General features: G+C 40.8%; 2 protein-coding genes across 4 annotated transcripts in view; both read right to left on the reverse strand.

Moving 5' to 3' along the window:
• Positions 1 to 7,264: 7,264 nt before the first annotated feature.
• rbm15 (RNA binding motif protein 15) lies at positions 7,265 to 12,156 on the reverse strand. The gene has a single exon (XM_074644522.1). The coding sequence runs from the start codon at positions 11,958 to 11,960 to the stop codon at positions 9,342 to 9,344; it is 2,619 nt and encodes an 872-aa protein (XP_074500623.1). The 5' UTR covers positions 11,961 to 12,156; the 3' UTR covers positions 7,265 to 9,341.
• A 4,938-nt stretch (positions 12,157 to 17,094) lies between these two features.
• alx3 (ALX homeobox 3) overlaps positions 17,095 to 19,641 on the reverse strand; it is a 31,773-nt gene continuing 29,226 nt past the window's right edge. For all 3 annotated transcript variants that reach the window (XM_074644528.1, XM_074644527.1, XM_074644529.1), the window contains 3 exons: positions 19,116 to 19,390; positions 18,530 to 18,655; positions 17,095 to 17,835 (listed from right to left, as the gene is read on the reverse strand). In XM_074644528.1, the coding sequence (XP_074500629.1) occupies positions 17,485 to 17,835; positions 18,530 to 18,655; positions 19,116 to 19,390 (752 nt within the window). In that variant the 3' untranslated portion in view covers positions 17,095 to 17,484. The remainder of the gene's footprint in view (positions 17,836 to 18,529; positions 18,656 to 19,115; positions 19,391 to 19,641) is intronic.

Genomic DNA, 19,641 nt, shown 5'->3' on the forward strand with positions numbered 1-19,641 from the left:
TCGAGGTCAATACCTAATCTTAAATATTCGAGGTCAATGCCTAATCTTAACCATTTAAGGTCAATGCCTAATCTTAACTATTCGAGGTCAATCCCTAATCTTAACCATTTAAGGTTAATGCCTAATCTTAACTATTCGAGGTCAATGCCTAATCTTAACTATTCGAGGTCAATCCCTAATCTTAACCATTTAAGGTCAATGCCTAATCTAAACTATTCGAGGTCAATACCTAATCTTAAATATTCGAGGTCAATGCCTAATCTTAACTATTCGAGGTCAATGCCTAATCTTAACTATTCGAGGTCAATGCCTAATCTTAAATATTCGAGGTCAATGCCTAATCTTAACTATTCGAGGTCAATGCCTAATCTTAACTATTCGAGGTCAATGCCTAATCTTAACTATTCGAGGTCAACGCCTAGCCTCAACTATCTCAGGAGAGTTTCCCCAGTTTGCTGGTTCCCTTCTAGCCACTACCACTTGCCCCCTGGCTACCCAGAGGCGGAGACTTGAAATCTATTTCTGTAGTTCTTTCTTGAACCCAACTACATCACTGTCATGTCAAACGACGGCGCTGGAGCTGCGAACTCAGCTTTCTGGGTCCAATATAGCATTATTGCTTCAATCGACTACATTTACCATCAATACTGATCGGACATGGTGAACCGAATTGTCCCTTTAATTGCAGCCTGCTTCTATGGCACAATGCGCAACCTGCTCTTCAAAGCCAAAAAGCAGCAACTGCTTCAGTAGCATAATCTCTTAACCCCAACCAGATTATCGTAGGCACAGGGGTAGATTATATGGCATGTGCTAGCATTTAGAGGTATAATCATATTCTCCTATTTATATCTTTATTATTAATATTCTGGACGCTTTTATTGTCTGTCCACTAATTCAGCATACTTTGACCATTCAAACTTCAAAATGTTCAGCACATTTAGGACTCTTGTGTGTCTGGTCAGATCTTTGTTTCAACTTTTTGATGAAAGTTTGAACATTTTCCTTTCCCTTTTAACCCCTTCATGCTCATTAATCTACTACTACATCTTGTACTTTATGACATTAGTTCAGTTGTTTCATTTTAATACCTCTCATAGATTTTCTGGAATAGCAGCTGATGTTTTAAACCTTTTTTTTTTTCAGAAGTTATAATGCGTTTGCATTGAACTGGTGACACTGACTTCTGGAAACGGAGCATTTAAAGGCAGTGAGAAGTTAAACTGAAAGCTCAGCTTCCTCTCTAACACTACAACTCACACTTCAGCTCTTTATCACACTTTAAATGACCATTCAAAGGATTTCAGTGCTTCAAGTTCAATTCCTATAATCACATTTTAACCTGTTTACAGTGTTTGCACCTGCAGTTTTAAATGCAAGCGAGCACAATGACTTAAATACTACAAATACAACCAACTAGAAACTGCCTCTCTTCTTTTGTCGTTCAGTACCGATTCGTTTTAATAACATTCACATTTACTTGGCAGCACCGAGCAGATAACATGACGGTCACGTCTAGCTCATTGTGAGCTGGTCTATGCAAAGTGCACAAACACTGACAGCTCACATCATTTTCAAAAACTCCTGAAAGAACAAGCCTGTCTGTTCGAGATTTAAGTAGGTTCCCTAAATATATTGATCCCAGTTGGACTGTTGATGAGATAGCAGGGTTTTCTGTGTCATTGTGTCATTGTGTCAACCTTGTATGTCTTTAAATCTCTGGCCAACTGTGTTACAAAGACGTTGCCCGTATTATAAACTGGACTGGTCGGAAACTGCTGCCCAGCCTTTTCACAGTGCCTGCAGGCAGCCTATTAATGGCAATGCAACTTATAATTATATGTTGTTTATATATATGGGAGACTGTTGGTTGTTGAATCTTTCTTTATTTTTATGTTATAGAGGTTTTTCACCACTGTTTGCCTTACAAGGTACTGTATTGTATCTTTACTAACCTGTCTGTGATGTCAGCCAAAGACACATTAGAACATAACTTGAAACTTATTATTAGTAAAAAAATAGTTTATGTAATTTCAACGACCCATTAGTGAGCCATTAACTGAGAGCAGCATGTGTTTTGTTACGTCGCCCTCTTGTGGCGGAGGAAAGCCTCTACTCAAAGAATGCTGTCTCAATTAGTACCAAATTATTCCCCCTCATCTCACTTACACAATACTGAGCAAGGCTCTTTGTATTGTTTCAATAACGACAGTCATGCACAAAAGCTCTTTTGGCTCACGAGTTGCATTCACCACCAGTTTGCTTTTGTGATTGAGGGCCATTGAATATTTTGTACCATAAGAAATCTTTTATGAAATGTATTTGATGCTTTAAGTAGATTTTGGTTTGGGATTATTTTACTTGTTAGTTATCTGGGTATTTTAAGGAACTTTATGTTTGAACAATATCTTGAAATAATTTTCATGTCCCTTTTTGGTCTTAAACGCCACAGATAATGAACCGAGTTCTGTTCAATGGTGTTTGATTTTTGTTGCAAAAAATGCATTTATGGGTAAAGCACTGTTTTGTCACTACTCTGGCTCCTGGATTTGTGAACTGATAGTTTAGGAAAAATGCTTAATCAATCATATAGTATCATGTTCCAAGTCCTCAGAGTTCATTTTTAAGCCTTGTAACAGTCAGCTGTAATAAACTGACATGTGACTTCAAGTCTGTTTTCGTGTGTTTCTGACAATAAATGCACTGATACCACGACAACATCTATTTCTGCAAGGAAAACACAAGTTGCCACATCTTTAACATGTTTTATTGACATATTTTTAGACACACTGACGTGAATAAACAAAATGAATCATCTACATTATTACATTCATTTTCATCTTGAGTTTTTAAAGAACACCCAACAAATGTTTGTAATTATTTCACTTTGTAAAACAAAGGATTCAACAACATGTTATGTCATTTCAGATTGTTAATAATAATCAAAGCAAACAGGTTACTTACAGTAGACGACACCTGATGGTGTTTACTGGCGGCCTGGAAACAAACTGCTGTCCAGTGGAAATCTGTAAAGGAAACATACAAACATGTTTTAATCTTGTTAGCAGTTTACAGTGTAAATAACAGCTGCAACGATTAAATGATTAGTTGTCAACCATTAAATGAATCGTCAACTATTTGATTAATTGGTTTTAGTATTGTTTTTAAGTAAAAAAAAAAAAAAGTAAAAATCTCTGATTCCAGCTTCTTAAATGTGAATATTTTCTGGTTTCTTTACTCCTCTATGACAGTAAACTGAATATCTTTGAGTTGTGGACAAAACAAGACATTTAAGGACGTCATCTTGGACTTTGGGAAACACTGATCAACATTTTTCACAATTTTCTTACATTTTGTATAACAAATAAATGATCGATTAAATCAAGAAAATAATCGACAGATTAATCGACGATGAAAATAATCGTTAGTTGCAGCCCTAGTAAGATAACAGGACCATTTACTGCCCACAATAACCTATTACACATAGTGCTGCACCCATCATCTGCTGGAGAATCAACAAAACAAAATGATGATACATTATTTTAAATAGTGAACATTTATAATAGCCGAATGTATACTCCATAAAATGTGAGGGCTTTGTTTACATTCATTGCAAAATTGAAATTTTACAGTTAAAATACTGCAGCTGCTGCCTAGATGAGATTAAAACAAAAATACTGCACTTTTAGTTGTTCTTGTGATGTAAAACCAAATGGGGATTACCATCTGTCATGAAAAAGAGAAATAGTCAGAAACTACAGGACAGGTTAATATGATCTGATATAGTTAATACGATGTTGTCAACATTTTCACCATTTTATAGACCAAACAACTAATCTATTAATCGAGAAAATAATCGACAGATTAATCTACAATGAAAATAATCGTAAACTGCAGCCCTAGAGTAAATTATTTGAAAATGCTTGTTAGTGCAAGTTAACACTTGTTTTTAGAAATTGAAATGCTCGACATAACAATCAACATGATATCCAAGTGAGTGCTTTATACTACAGTGAACTGCACTGCAATCAGCACAGATAACATATCAGATGATCTTTCCAACAGATAAGATAATAATAATAATAATATATTAGATTTATATAGCGCTTTTTAAGGATCTCAAAGACGCTTGATCAGCAAATATGACACGAGATGTGTGGAACTGAGGTGATTGTACACCAGTTTACATTTACAACATGTTGAGATGTCTTACTAACACTAGCACTAAATTATAATTTGGTACCTTTACAAAAGGATTATACTGCAGGTAACAACCTTTATCTGGAAATCTTGTGAGAGTTTGACTGGACTCAGTGTAACTTCATTTCTCAAGATGTACTGTCGGTCAATTGATTTCACAAAGTAGCCTTTGAACAGAAGAAGACTTAACACTTCTATTTCATGAGACAGGTGCTTAGGAGAGAGACGAGTAGATAAAAAAACTCCCGCACACTGTCTAACTGGCGACGTTTCAGTACTAGACCTTCATCAGGCAAATGATTAGTGACAATGAGAAGCCATCATGAATAGGAAGTGGCTGTAACGTCTGGAACCAATCACATTCTTCATGTGCAATAGGAAGGCATACCAAACACCAATTAACTATATAACAGTCTCTAATATCTTACACACGCCAATATCTCAAAATACTCAAGAACATCTTTCCAAGCATCGTATTGCTGCTCGATATATTAATGTGTGAATATGTGATTGCAGGCCTCTGGTTCTGGTTCTGGTTTGACACCGCGGCGTAATATCACATGTAGCTGCTCAAACAGCCTCAATATACTGGGAGCAGATTAAAAATCATCCCGTTATCAGTGAAACCAGATTAAACAGCCAAGTATTGGCCACAGATTGATTTTATATTCACAAGCTACATTTCGATTGCTAACTGGTGGCATGTGATGGATTTATAAGGTCCAGGACTGGGCCTCCTTTAAATACCATATTAATATTCTCCATTTCATTAACTGGAGGTTATCACTTTGTGGCCTGTAGTCATTAACATCTCCTAATGCATGCTAATGTCAGAAGCCATTTTCTTATATCACTATAATTACTTTATATTAGCCTAACTGATATTAATACTTTAGGATTCAACAAGAAATAATCTAATAAAAGGTTTCTTTTAGCAGGATCAATAATACTATTATGACTTACTGACAATGTTCAACATGAATGAATGTGTCTTAAAAGAAAATACAGTGGCTTGAAGCTGTTTTTTGATCTTCTGTGAAACAAATAGACCTTTATAACCGAGCCTACACCTCACAGACCGCATCATATTAGATCATATTAAACTTTCTTGTAGTTTCTGACTATTTCTCTTTTTCATGAGTGACATGATGAATCTTTACGTGAATGATAGTAATCCCCGTTGGTCTTACATCTCCATGAAAACAACTAAATGTGCAGTATTTGTTTTTAAAATCTCATCTAGGCCAGAGGTTCAACAGCTGCAGTAGCTTAAAATTTTAAATCGATTTTGCAATGAATGTAAACAAACACCTCTGCATGAGTATATTATCAAGAGAATACATTCAGGTTATTAAACGTTCACTATTTAAGATAAAGTATCATCATTTTGTTTAGTTGATTCTCAAGCTGCTGATAGGAGCAGCACGACGTGCAGTGGGTTATTGTTGGCAAAAAAATGGTCCTGTTGTCTTCCTAAAACTGCAGCTAATGATTATTTTCATTAATCTGTTGATAATTTTCTCAATTAACAATTAGTTTTTTAGTCTATAAAATGTCAGAAAAATGTCAATGCCCAAGATGACATCCTCAAATGTCTTGACAACTCAAAGATCCTAAGTTTACTGTCATAGAGGAGTAAAGAAACCAGAAAATATTCACATTTAAGAAGCTGCAATCAGAGAATTTTGACTTTTTTTTTCTTACTCAAACCAAGAAGATGATTTACCTTACACAATTGGATTTATGCCATCAGTGGAAATAACCTCAGTATTGACTTCGGCTGAAAACTAGTGTGCCATTTGTTATTGTAAAACATGTGGTCTTGACACTTTATACTTACCACTGCTGCCTGAGCCACCGACACAGACCTGGCAGGCAGCTCGTTCTCTCCCTACTCACCCTCGTGTTGTTTCTATACAGCAGTCGTGCAGCGTTACCGGCTCTGTCCTGGGTGTCTGTCTGGTGTGCATGAGTGTGATTTGTCAGGTAGACTGTGAGAGGAAAGCAGGCGCTCCGTGGTCCTCAAGATGGCAATGTTTCTCTAGTGGAGTGAGGGGTCCTTCTCAGCTCAGAACATTTGTTTTCACACTACTATGACTAAAATGGATGGCAGGAGGAAATGGAAAACGTTTTTTTCCTGTGTAAAGTGGCCTTAAACTTTATAAAAAAGGGCACTGGCAAAATAAACAGGTCTCCTAGAAGAATCTGGGGGAGGGGGTGGGGTCTGCAGTGTGGATTCCTTCCAGCAGTGTCAAAAAGGGGAAACAATTTTGGCCTGTTTTCATTTCCATGCTGTAGCAGACCTCAGACGACGATGGAGCTTCAGCACACGTCTTCTCTCGTCTCCTCGGAGAGGGTTCAAACAGAGGAGAACACAAAGATGGGGGCAAACAATATTCCTAGCTGAAGTTTGGGCCAATCCTCTTCCCTGAGCCAAACATTATGTCAAATCAAATCATAACTGGGCAAAGTATGATAAAGACAAATCAGCCCAGTGGTTCAGCTTGGCCTCTGCAGCGAGACAGCTTGAACTGTAGATGCTATGGATGGAAATTTTCCTAGCGGTGTCACCCACAATCTCCCGAGTGGAGTGTGTGAAGGCCGGTGATGGGATTTCCTCAGCTCCTATTCAGAACCAGGAACAATGTGCATGAAACCCCTTTAGAGTAACGAGCTGGGAAGAACAACAGGATACTGGCGAAGTGCTGCCGTTTGCTCCCGCCCTCCACTCCCGAGCTGCACCGCCGTCTGCATCTGCATCACACTGCAAACTGGCCGTGAACAAGAGGCAGCGGAGGCTCCTCCATCCTGATCAAGTGTTCACATGCCGACAGGAAACGTTGAGGGTATAACAGGGGAGTAATTTATGATGGGAGCTCAGAGCAGGCCTGTAAGCAAACAGCGATCCTCACGCGACACAGGCGTCTCTCTTCACTGGTGCTAAACAAACTGCAAGTTGTCTCCCTTTTTCGTGTGCAGAAACAATTTTCAAGTGACAACTCCTTGGAAACACAATAAGGTACGGCAGCGCGTTTCTTCAATTCACTTCCATCGAAGAAACAAGTTTCCCTTCAAATGAACAATTTATTGATAATCGGTCACATTAAGTGCCCAAACGCACTCGCAGGTATGTGAACAGCTTCGCACGGGCTCTACGGATTTTCCTTTCCCATGACATCAAAGTGTACATTGCTCAATTTTTTCCATTTTAAAACAGAAGTCATCACAGGTGCAGATGGGACACACAACTTAAGAGTCGCCTCATTAGTGAGGACTCACAAACACCTTCTCTGCAGATGTTTGCAGCTCTGCACTCGTCTCCTCGAGAGTCCAACGTTGAAGTGGGTGTGACGTTCACACAGAACAAGTTTCTGACATATTAATGTTTTCAATACATATTGAACCAAACTCAGCAAATTATAATTTGGGGTGGGTTACTATTGCATGACAAACATACAATGGCAAAACAAAACATGTTAAGTAGGCCCTGGGAACAAGTTGGCAGGCATGACTAAAATATTGCCCGATTAAAACTTCTAAAAATTTAAATTCAAACATGAACTGTTAAACTTTAAAATGACACAGACCTACTTACTGAACAAATAGCAGGTTTTTGTTACTTTGTACCAACATATTACTGATACTAAATATTATTCTTGGAGGACCTACTGGTTTCAGAGCAATAAATGAAACAACACAAAACTCTCTAAGCTTTTTTATCCATTACTACTGTAGTTTTTCATAGATCACATTACACAACCATGTCTAAGGTAGGGATGCACAAAATAAAAGTAAAAAATATGAAAAACATTGTTAGTATTTGCTTTACTATGCTATGCGTATTTTGTTATGGGCTGTTCCCTGGGCAAAAAAAAAAATCTCACATCTGTTAGTATTTAGCATTCCACATAGAGTCGACATTAACAATTTAGTTTTACCAGTGGACAAACACTGAGGTCATTGTCTATCTTGCAATCTGGTGTTCCAGTATTACGTTAATAAAAGATATTCTGAAATCCAAAACCATGAACCTGAAAGTTATTTTTCAAACTGTATTCACAACATAGGTGACTGAAATGTATGAGCTGTATCTAGACGAGACGTTTTCACTGGTGACCTTCAAAAAATATTTCCAACTCTGAAGGCGCACACATACAGGCCAGTGTGAGTCCATCAAAATTAAAACACATCGCATAACTCTTCTTCAGTACACTACACTTTATTTATCTTGTTGTCATCATGGTGGTTACCAGATGAAGGCGAAATAGCCCAAAACATTAACGGAGTGTGGTGTGCACGCTGGAGAAGAGTTGTGTGACATGTTTTGACCTTCAAAATGTTACCAGGATTCTTCCTCCTGTTTAGCTTCGTAACTGCAGTACCAAATCATCCACTACACCTTTACTTAAAACCTTCAATTCAAAAATGTCATGCTCATCTTTGTCTCCATCCATCAAAAAAGTGATTGTAATATAACAAATATTATTGCACTGTAATTCAAAGCTTTGCAAAAGGATGTTTTCTGATTCTCTTCATGTAAATGTATAGGAGGTAGACACAATAACACCTGTAAAATCTAAGGCAACGCAGTAATAATACCCCAGACACAAACATGACCTTTGTTATGATCGTAATTTTTTTGTTAACACTGTATCGGGGAGGTCAACACTATAGCAGCCAGTGAGGCCATTGTTTGTGTTTTTATTGTAGTGGAGGTGTCATTGTGTCTTCTTAATGCATTTTTTAATTATTTTCTTCTAGTAGAGTTGGACAGTCAAGATTTTAAACCTGTAAACGAACCAAAAATTTGTTTTCTATATGACTTATCTCTTTTTAAATCTAATTTATTCAACAAATGCTCCTCATATTTTAGTGTATCTGACTGAATTACTGCAGGTTTATGACTTTGTGAGCAATTCACCCTTTCAAAGTAATTTCAAAAACACACATCCTTTTAGTTTTGTAGGAGGGCACTGTTTGTCCTTTTAGTGGATTACATGGCAACATACAAACACTCAAGAACCATACTAGTGTACCCCATAATGCAGAACACACAGCATGCAATAGTTACTGACATACAGCAGTTTTTTTTGTTTTTTTACACCACTTGAACTTAGTGTGTTCTGATTTTTTTTTTTTTTTTAAGATGCTCCACGGACCACAATCATGACCAGATAGTCCTCTTCACTTTTAGCCAGAGCTTTGGCAGAGGAATCCAGGAACTGCTGGGAGAAATCACAGGGAGGGAAAGCGTGAAGGACCCCCGTGTTGTCTTTATCTCGGCTCCCTCCCACGGGTAGGCTGATGACTCCAGCTGCTTGTTTTTGGTTGAGGTAGGACACCAGGTTGCGAAGCGGCCGCTGAGTTGAGGCTGCGGGGTCCGATGAAGATGAATCCTCTGTGGTCCCAGGAACTGCCAGCAGGATGGCGTAGCCGGCGGGCCCCGCCACCTTGATGCGTCGGGACACCTCGTCAAGCTTGGGCTGGTCCAGACGGAGACGCTGGGTGATCTTTAGCTCGCTCACCTGCCTCCCCGTTGTGCCCTCGACGAGCAGGTCGCTGGCTACGTTGTGGTCGCCCTCCAGCAGGTGCATGTTGGCGGGGAAGTTGCTGTTCTTGAGCAGCAGCATGCCTTGCCAGGCCAAGCTGAGTTTGTTGCCGTCTGGTTTCGACGGCTGGCCTCCTTTGGAGCTGCTCTCAGAACGCTTGGCCGGCCCTTTACCGCCATCGCCTGCTTTGCGCTTACGCTCTCCAACCGCTGAAACAACACTGCTTGAAGGTCCCTTTTCAGAGAGACTCTGGCTTTTGAGTCTCCGCTCAGCCACACCTCTTTCCAGGCTGCTGTGGCGTTCTCGCGCGGGAGAGAGTCTCTCGCCCCGCACAGGGCGCTCTGAGTCACTGAAGCGCCCTCCGTCTCTGCTGCTACCTCCAGGACTGCCATCTGGAGAAGCACGTCTCCGCCTTACTGTCCTCTCAGTGCTGTCAGGGGAGTGGTCTATGTGTCGTCCGTCCTCCATCACGCGCCGCTTGCGTGCAGGTTCTCGTCCCTGCAGCTCTCGCTCCAAAGACCAAGGTTCTCGTGCCCGCCGCTCACGTTCCAAGTGCTCCAGAGGCTCGAAGGGTGAAGCACGTACCCGATCACGAATAGCTGGGTTGGGCCACTCGGTACCAGGAAAGAGTTCTCTCTCCCTGAAGTGAAGAGGCGGTGGAGTCCGTTCCCTGACCCTCAGGGGTTCAGGTGTGGCACGGTGGACAAACGACTCAGCCACCATGTCAAACGGCGGTATTGGGAGCGGCTGCAGGAACTGCTGCTGGTAACGATGCTCAGTGTCAGCAAAGTCCACTCTGAGTCTCCTCTCTGGACCTCCCAGTGGGAAGCCCCTCATGTGCGTGCACGCCGCTTGTGCAGCGTCCAAACTCTCATACTGAATGTAGGCCCAGGTGTCCCCCTTCCTGTAGTCAATGGTCCTTATAGTGCCAAAGCGATCAAACTCTCTGGCCAGGGCTGCAACAGGAACCCAAGGTCCAAGTCCACCCACCCACAGACGCGTGGTGGGAGTTGCTTTCCCATAACCTATCTTTATGGGGTTGTGGCCCACTATTTTGCCAGACATACTAAGCTTAGCCCGGTGAGCCATGTCCAGATTCTCAAACTTCAGAAACCCATAGGTGCTGGTTTGTCCCCTCGTGGGTCTTTTAATGTCCACTTCAGTTATGACCCCAAACCTGTCAAAAGCTCTCCTCAAATCTGCTTCTGTGACAGTAATGTCCAGGTTGCCTAAAAACAACGTCCTATTGGCTCTTTGGTCGTCTTCTGGAGATATAAAATCCTCCTCGCGGAAAGCTGCTCGCTCTGCAATGAAAGCAGGTCGAGCCCGGGCTTCAAACAGGGCGAACTCCCGGTCCCGGTCCAGCTCTCTGGGTAACGGAGGCGGTGGAGGAGGAGGGAGGCGACCCAGGGCGAGCTGCTGGAGCCGGTAGTCTCTGTATCCGAGCCCAGTGGGTGAGAGAGGTCTCTGTAAATGTCTGTGGCTTTGAGCTGCTCCATATAAGTCTCTCTCCACCGGTGAGCGGCTTCTCCTCCGGTTGATGTACACCGCTTCTATCTTCAACGGCCGGTCGTACAGCACCAACCGTCCTCTGGCGTGTTTAGCGGCTCTGGCGTCCTCCGGCTTCCTGAAGTTCACAAACGCGATCCTCTCATCGTTGCTTCGGCTTATCTTCACACTAACATCTCCAAATTTCTTAAACTCGTGAAACAATCCATCTTCAATGTCTTCATCGCTCAGCTGGGTGCCTAAGTCGCTTATCTTGAGCGTCTTGTACTCACTCTCTGCGGCTGTGCTGCTGCTGCTGCTGCTGGGCGGCGGCGGTTGGACGCGCGGCTCACCCCGAGAAGAAGCACCGCTCCTCGGCGAGGCTAAATCCAGCGTCAGGCTCAGGCTGTGGTTCTTATTGACGGAGACGGAGCTCGCTGCGGACTGACAACCGTGGTTGTTTCCTCCAGTCCTGCTGTGCCCGTCGAAGTCTCTGTCTCTTTTATTATCATTTAGTAGACTCCTTCTCGTCGAGCCGCCACCGTCGCCTTTAGTGGAGCTGTTTCCGTTATTGCTCCCGCCGGAGATGGACGACAGAGCTCCCATTTTCTTGCTGGTCGGGTGGCATCCTCCTCCTCCTCCTCCTCCTCCTCCTCCGCGGTCTCGTATCTCGTCCAAGGCCCGGGAGCGTTTTTTAATCGGCGACCGCTCTTTACCTTTCATTTCAGTCCACTCAGACACGGAGCAGACCCTTGGGGACGCCGGTGTCTTTTTTTTGTAGCGTTATTTCTGCAAATAAGTGCAGAGAATAGTTGAAATGGACAAACGGATTTTATTCACTGACCCTGCGGCAAAACAACAACAGTCGCCATTTTGTAAAGATTACCGCTAAGTCCCGCCCCCTGGATGTGATTGGTTAAGAGAAGTGGGTGGAAAACTTTAAAGCGCACGTCAATCATCCAGGCAAGGCAGCTTTATTTGTAGAGCACATTTATTTATTTTATTGTGTTATAAAGTGATTACAAAACAAGTGAAGACATGTGCAGGGACATGTATAAAAAATACCAAAATATATTATACAGAGAAAGACAAATAACAAAACAACACAAGGGGATAAAAGCACATTGTATAGCACATTTCAGCGACAGGGCAAGTCAAAGTGCTTTACATAAACATTCAAGAACATTGCCACAAAGTGCAAAAGAACATTAAAGGACCCATATCATGCTAATTTTCAGGTTCATACTTGTATTTTGTGTTTCTACTAGAACATGTTTACATGCTGTAATGTTAAAAAAAAACTTTATTGTCCTCATACTGTCTGCTTGAATATGCCTGTATTTAACCTCTTGTCTGAAACGCTCCGTTTTAGCACATTTTGACGAAATTGCAACAGAATTGCGTTGCTAGGCAACAGCTTGGGTCCATGTGTACTTCCTGTCGGCTGATGACATTCACATCCACTGCAACCAGGAATAAACTGGGACACATTTAGAATGTTTACGTTTAAAATTGTGTAAAGGGTCTAAGTATTGTATATTCGTGACATCACGAATGGGCAGAACTCCTGACAGCTTGTTTCAAATGCAGAGTTTCTGAATACGGGTTGTGTGTATTTCCCCGTGGATTGAGTGTTTCGATACTTTCACAGTATTTATATAGGACTTAAGCCTGCTTTATAATAAAAAAACATGAAAATCTCACTTTTTTATAATATGGGACCTTTAAGACAATGTCTCCCTGATTTGTGTGCCTTAGGGTGTTGTCTTTGTTTTATCTATTTATTTATTTTTATTTATTTTTTGTTTGTTTTGTTTTGTTTTTTGTTTGTCTGTTTTTTTTGTTTTTCCTTTAACTACTCTCCATTTTTGTTTGCCTTTAGTTCCTAGTATTGTCTGTTTTTGGTGATATATATAAAAAATGAGGCATGATACACACCCCACAGAAGTCTGTATCACTGACATGCACATGCTTCCTAATAAAAATATTTGAAACAAAAGAACGTTAAGACGTAATTAAAACAGTTATAAAAACATAAAAAACATTAAAGATTAGAAAATAAAAACTATCCAAAAAAGCTAGGATAGAAGCTAAAATAGAGTATAACACACAAGAGTTAAAGCTCTAGTGCAGTATATAAGATCATTATCTGGTTTAATAAAAGGCAGCAGCAAACAGGAAAGTGTTAAGCTTTGATTTAAAATAACTCAGAGTTGGAGTTGGTCCTGCAGGTTTCTGGGAGCTTGTTCCAGATATTTGGTGCATAAAAACTGAACGCTGCTTCTGCATGTTTAGTTGTGACTCTGGGGACACTAAGCAGACCTGATCCAGATGACCTGAGAGGTCTGGATGGTTCAGAACATAGCAGAAGATCTGAAATGTATTTTGGCCCTAAACCATTTAGTGCTTTGTAAACCAGCAGGAGTATTTTGAAATCCATTCTCTGAGAGACAGGGAGCCGGTGTAGAGACCTCAGAACTGGACTGATGTGATCCTCTTTCTTGGTCTTAGTGAGACAGTGAGACATTTAAATGTAAATTATTATTTAGGCGTTGTGTCCATCACCCTATTAAACACCATCCTTTTAGCCATCATTCTTTTACCTCTATCTATCTACCTATTTATATTTATTTTACTTTATTTTATCTTATTATTTTTAATCTTGCCTTAATCTTATATACTGCACTAGAGCTTTTACTCTTGTGTGTTATATTCTATTTAAGCTTCTATCCTAGCTTTCATTTTTAGCTTGTTTTATTTTCTAATCTTTAATGTTTTTATAACTGTTTTAATTATGTCTTAATGTTTTTTTGCACTTTGTCGCAATGTTCTTGAATGTTTATGTAAAGCACTTTGAATTGTCCTGTTGCTGAAATGTGCTCTACAAATAAAGCTGCCTTGCCTTAATTTGATGATTATTAAAATGATTATTTATACATTTTATCCATCACCCTATTAAACACCATCCTTTGAGCCATCATTCCTTTACCTCTATCCATCTACCTATTTATATTTATTTTACTTTATTTTATCTTATTCTTTTTAATCTTGCCTTAATTTGATGATAATTGACATGATAAGCACAACAATAGTAGTATTCATTTAGAGATTTACAATTTATCACATGGCTACGTGAATGTGTCATTTCATTGTGAACTGCTCCTGTTTTTGTTTTTTTCCATCCCCTGTCAAATTATTTAGATTATTATGGACAGTACACCCACTAAATATCTGAAATGTCCACAAATTGTGACATTAAAAATCTAATTTCACAGGAGGGAAAACAAAAGATCATGATGCAGGAAGGAGGTAGAGCTTTAGGATAGAAACTTTATACTTAAGTCGACCTAATACCACAAGGTGGCAGTATTTGAACAGTAGCTTGAAGGGTACAGTAGCACATAAGCCCTTAACTAATCCTTAAAAATGACCTTGGATAGGCACATGGCCCTTCTCTCTGTGGATATGTGGACAAAGCAAGCTGCTGATCAACAAGTTGTAATGCATTTTCTCATAAGTATAAAGTTGCCAAGCTCCAGTCATAATTGTAGGACTTTTGTAAAGATGATAAATGTAATGATCAGCTTTTAAAGTAGCATAATGAGTCATTAATTAGTTTAGTTACGTATTGTAGGTTAATTGGATATAGTTTAGGCCTTTTAAATAGCCTAATAAGTGATAAATTAGCCTATTTAGGTGTTGTAGTTTAATTTAATATATTTTAGGCCTTTTAATTGGTTACTCCTGAACACAAGAGTTTCCTTTTTGGAGGTACAGTATAAGCTGAAAGCAAAATTAAAACAGACTCCTGTTATTTGGCTTTTTCTTGTCCTTTATTGGCGTTATTTACCACCCATTTCTGAGTTTGTTTGAATCATGCTGAAATAAAATAACACTAAGCTGAGTTCACCGTTTCTATCAACCATTTTTTGCACTTCTGTATATGTGTAAAAACATTTTGTGCACACTTTACAATTAGATGCAAATAGGCAAATATCTGGAAGCAGCCAAATACTTCATGACAGACTGTGTTGAACTCGCCTCACTCCACTGTTTTGACTAGTTGGCCGCATCTTGCTACCACATTGTTTAGCTTAGTGGGAAATGTTAATGCTGTTGGACAACTTCAAATACAAAGATCGGTTGTGTCACAATAGCTGCACTTCAAGGCCAAGATAAATCTTGTAGAGATCAAAGCTCAGGACGGTGGCCAGCGGGCAGCGGTACACACTTTAATGAGCATTAAATCAGATTTTTTTTTCGTCCATTAATGAGGGTAAGGGTATAGTAATTTTCTAGTGACAGTCTTCACCCAGTGACCCTTACATACAAAGTGATGCTGGGTTAATAACTGCCCCCAGCATTGTGCTCTCAACATTTTTCATTTGACAAATCATATAAGGCCTTTGCAGCCTGATATATTGAGCCAATACAGATCAAAGCGTACTTTAATGACAACTTAATCAAAACGTATGGCCGCCTATTGTAAGGTAATTGGTGCAGTTTTTTAGCGGGATACTGCATTCATAACAGCTATTCTATTACTGACATATATCATATCAAATTCACTACATGTAAGCCACTGAGTTTCCTCTTTTGTTTAGATAGATGTGATTAACCTGCTCTCTATCTAAAAATAAATATCAAAACTGAGCATTGATCCACCATCTGCTATTTCTTCAGCTTTCCTAAAGATGACCATCTCCTCAATCCCTTATCCCCACTGACAGGTCTCCTTATCTTCTCCACTTAATCTGGGATTTAATCAGGGGGACTATGTAACTGCAGTAAGGGCTGCCGTCTCCCAGGGCCTGGCTGGAATTTGAAGCTGTGGGTGTGGAAAGTGTTTCTGATGGGTTTGTGCTTTCTTCTATTGGAACCACATGTCGGTGGCTCACACAAAACCCCGGCACAGACTGAAAGGGAATGGCAGCCGATCCGCCGCGGCGTGGCTGACAAGGGAAAGGAGAGCCAGCGTATTCAGCCGTAAGCCATGTACACTTCTGGGGAGTAAGTGGAGCTTTTCGGGGCTTTGTCCACCAGTGGAACTTTGTTTTTTTCTCTCAATTCAAGTTCTCAATCTCTCACAGATTTAAATGTTTGCACATCTGACATGAATATGTTGGTATTTAATAATGTACAACAGATGGGATGGTACCATGCAATTCAGTGTTTCCTTGACAATAAAGTACATAGTTTGGGGTAAAGCACAGCAAGGAGATTTCCTGAAAACAATTTTTTTGGAATGCATGTGAAACTAGTCATATTCTTCTTTAAAAAGACAAGACATGAATTCATATAAATAAAAGCAGAAAGCAGATGAACTGGCAAACAAAACGCTCTGCGCCATGGTAACCCCGATTTCTTCTATTAAACCGTGAGTCATTACTCAGTTGGTCGGGTTTACCTCTGATGCCAGATGTGAATGAGAAATGGCTCAATGTGAAGCTATCCTTCTGTGGGAGGCTCTTTACTTTATCATCAAGAGTGGAGTGTGGTCGCTCAGTTAGCTCTCCATTAATGAACCTGCCACTCGCTCCTGATAGACGAGGTGCCACCTGAAGGCCTCTTGAAGCGAGGCCAAGTACGCTGCACACGTACGGCCTCTCTGTGCACTTCCCGAATACAAAGAAGCTCACTTCCCGCACAGCAGACATCTTTGTGTTTATGGCAACTGCAGCCTGTGAAGCATTTTTTTGCCTCACAACCACATTCCCAGTTAAATATGTGACACAGACTTTTGGTTCGTTTTTTAAGAGTCATGTGAAGCCTAAAATAATTCCGGCTGAGATTGTTTTTGTTCCGTTTTCTTAATCTCTTTTCCCCAAAATAGTTTCCTACTGAAAAAAACAGAGGATTTAGATGGAGGCCTTTATTACTGGTCACACTACAAAGCACAACAGACAAAAAAAAAACACTGATTATTATGATAATTACAATTTTTACATGCTTAAATAATTGTTCCTCTTCGGTCTCAGCATTGTGATATCAAACTAAAACTGGAAACAATAAAGTTCCTATTAATACACTGGGTTTTCGTGCTAGAGGCTCACCCTCAATGTTCATGAAATTCATATTCCAAGATCGTCTGAATTGTGAAAAGTTGGCTTCGATAAATGTTTAGAGGAATTATTTGAGTCATATGCTGAGATGGGTGTGTACATCAGGGACTGTGTGTATGGGTCAGGAATGTAATATGCTTTGGCTCAGTCAGTGCATAATGGGGAGCAGGCACTGTTGTTGGGGGTCATGTAGGCCAGGAGAGGATGCTGCCTGGCTCTTTGGCTTTCATACGCAGCGCCACAAGGCCCGTCGGCTTGTAGTCAGTCTCGGGACCCTCGATGGAAGGGGGCCCGAGGCCTCCTGGGAAGCCGTGGAGCGAGTACAGGCCGTTGATGCCCGGATGGTGCGACGGGTGGTGGTGGTGGTGGGGATGGTTGGGGGACGCGGGCATGCCCATGAAGCCCTGCAGATTGCTGTGGGGGTGAGAGTACGGACTCATGCAGGACGAGGGGATGGAGTCCGCTCCGAGGACGCAGCCGGCGCCCGAACCACCGCCTCCTCCTGAAGCCGCCCCGGGCCACAGGTTGGACTGCATCTGGACGGGAAGAATTGTAGGACACATTTGTGATGTGTCTCAATACTTCGGTACTTACACATTCACACTGAGAAGTATGGCAAAATGCAGTGCACTCTAAGTACCCAGATGTTGTCCTCAAAAACTACGTAGCGGAAGGAGAGGGGCCACCAACCGCTTTTAAACTTGTGAAAATGGCGGGCGAGGAAGCTGCAGTGGTTGCGATTTATACGGCAACATCAAACTATACAAATTTAAGTTATGTTATGTGTTTTTTTCACTTAGTACGACGACACTGTAGTCGGATAGAAGCCATTATTGGGTTAATTTATCCTTCTAAATTGAATTACTGCCGATACGGTGTGATGTCCGTCGCTGACTATCAACAGATGATCTACCGAGCTTCCGGTGAGTGCACAACAGCCGTGTGCAATTTGATACAACACTAGCCTGTCGAAACTCACACACTACGCAATTAAGTACATAGTGTGCTCAGAGTACTACATGGAAGTGTACTAACTGAAGTATCCGAATTGAGGCACAGCTTCGGTATTTGATGGAATGAACATGGAAACACTTCATACTTTGCTATGAACACCAAATAAAGATACAATATCTGCAAAGGTCGGAAAGAGCTTGAAAAACTAAACAAAAAGTCCTCACAGCAGGATGAATAATTCCTTCCACTACAACATGTGTGTCTGCGGTGGCCTACCTGGTATGCATCATGGCGAGGGAGAAGGGAGATATCATATGTAGCAGCAAAGTGGTTGCGGACTTCCTGGATCTTGCCATAGCGTTCCCGTTTCCTCCACTTGGCTCTACGATTCTGGAACCAAACCTTTCAAAACACAAAAATTCAGAGGACAACAGATTTTGTTCAGGTCATAAACTCTCTTCTGCTTATAGTTAGAAAACTAAAAAAGGTGTAAAATATGAGTAGGCAATATGACAATATATATTGTCAAAATGATATAAAAATGTCTTTCGTATATATTTTTCCATATTGTTTCTATTATGATATAGGCTAGGCCTATTTTTATTTCTCTATAATTTCACTTAAAACTGTTATGTTTATTAATCACTCAAGTTCTTAAAATGAAAAATACTTTTAATTTGTCAAGTATTTAATTCACACAGGTGGTTATTTCATATAGACTATTTATTTATTGAATACCAGAAAACAAACTATATCGTGAGATATATCGTTATCGAGATATGAAATGACCTATATCGGGATGGAAGATTTTGGCCATATCGCCCAGCCCTAAATACTATGAGGTAGCTGCCCGAACACACACCTGAACCCGAGCCTCAGTGAGCTCGGTCCTCAGGGCCAGCTGCTCCCGGGCGTACACGTCGGGGTAGTGCGTCTTCTGAAACACTTTCTCCAGCTCCTCCAGCTGAAAGGTGCTGAACGTGGTGCGATTGCGCCGCTTCTTGTTCTTGCCCGATAAGTCGATGGAGTCGGCGATAGAGTCCACCTGTAAACCGCTGCCTGGCTCTTTCAGCTTGCCACAACAGTCTGTGCCAATGCCAGGGTAGCCCATGGTCTTCGGAGCTCCTTTCTCTCTGACTGAGACATGGAGGGCACACAGGAAAAAGGTAGACTGTTTTATATATTTCAAAATAAAAATAAATGCATATGCAAATTCTCATATTGTCAGTTCATTTATTGTTTCATGGTTTTAGACTGCTGTTGGGTCGTCTTTAAGGCACCACATTATGTTTAGGGTGCTGATTTTACATAAGATTTTGCAATCATCAACTTCTGATTAAGATTTTAGCGTTGTTTAAGTCCTCTGTCAAATACTTTGTGTAATCGGT

This window comes from Sebastes fasciatus, chromosome 8 (assembly GCF_043250625.1).
Source record: "Sebastes fasciatus isolate fSebFas1 chromosome 8, fSebFas1.pri, whole genome shotgun sequence".
Taxonomy (NCBI): domain Eukaryota; kingdom Metazoa; phylum Chordata; class Actinopteri; order Perciformes; family Sebastidae; genus Sebastes; species Sebastes fasciatus.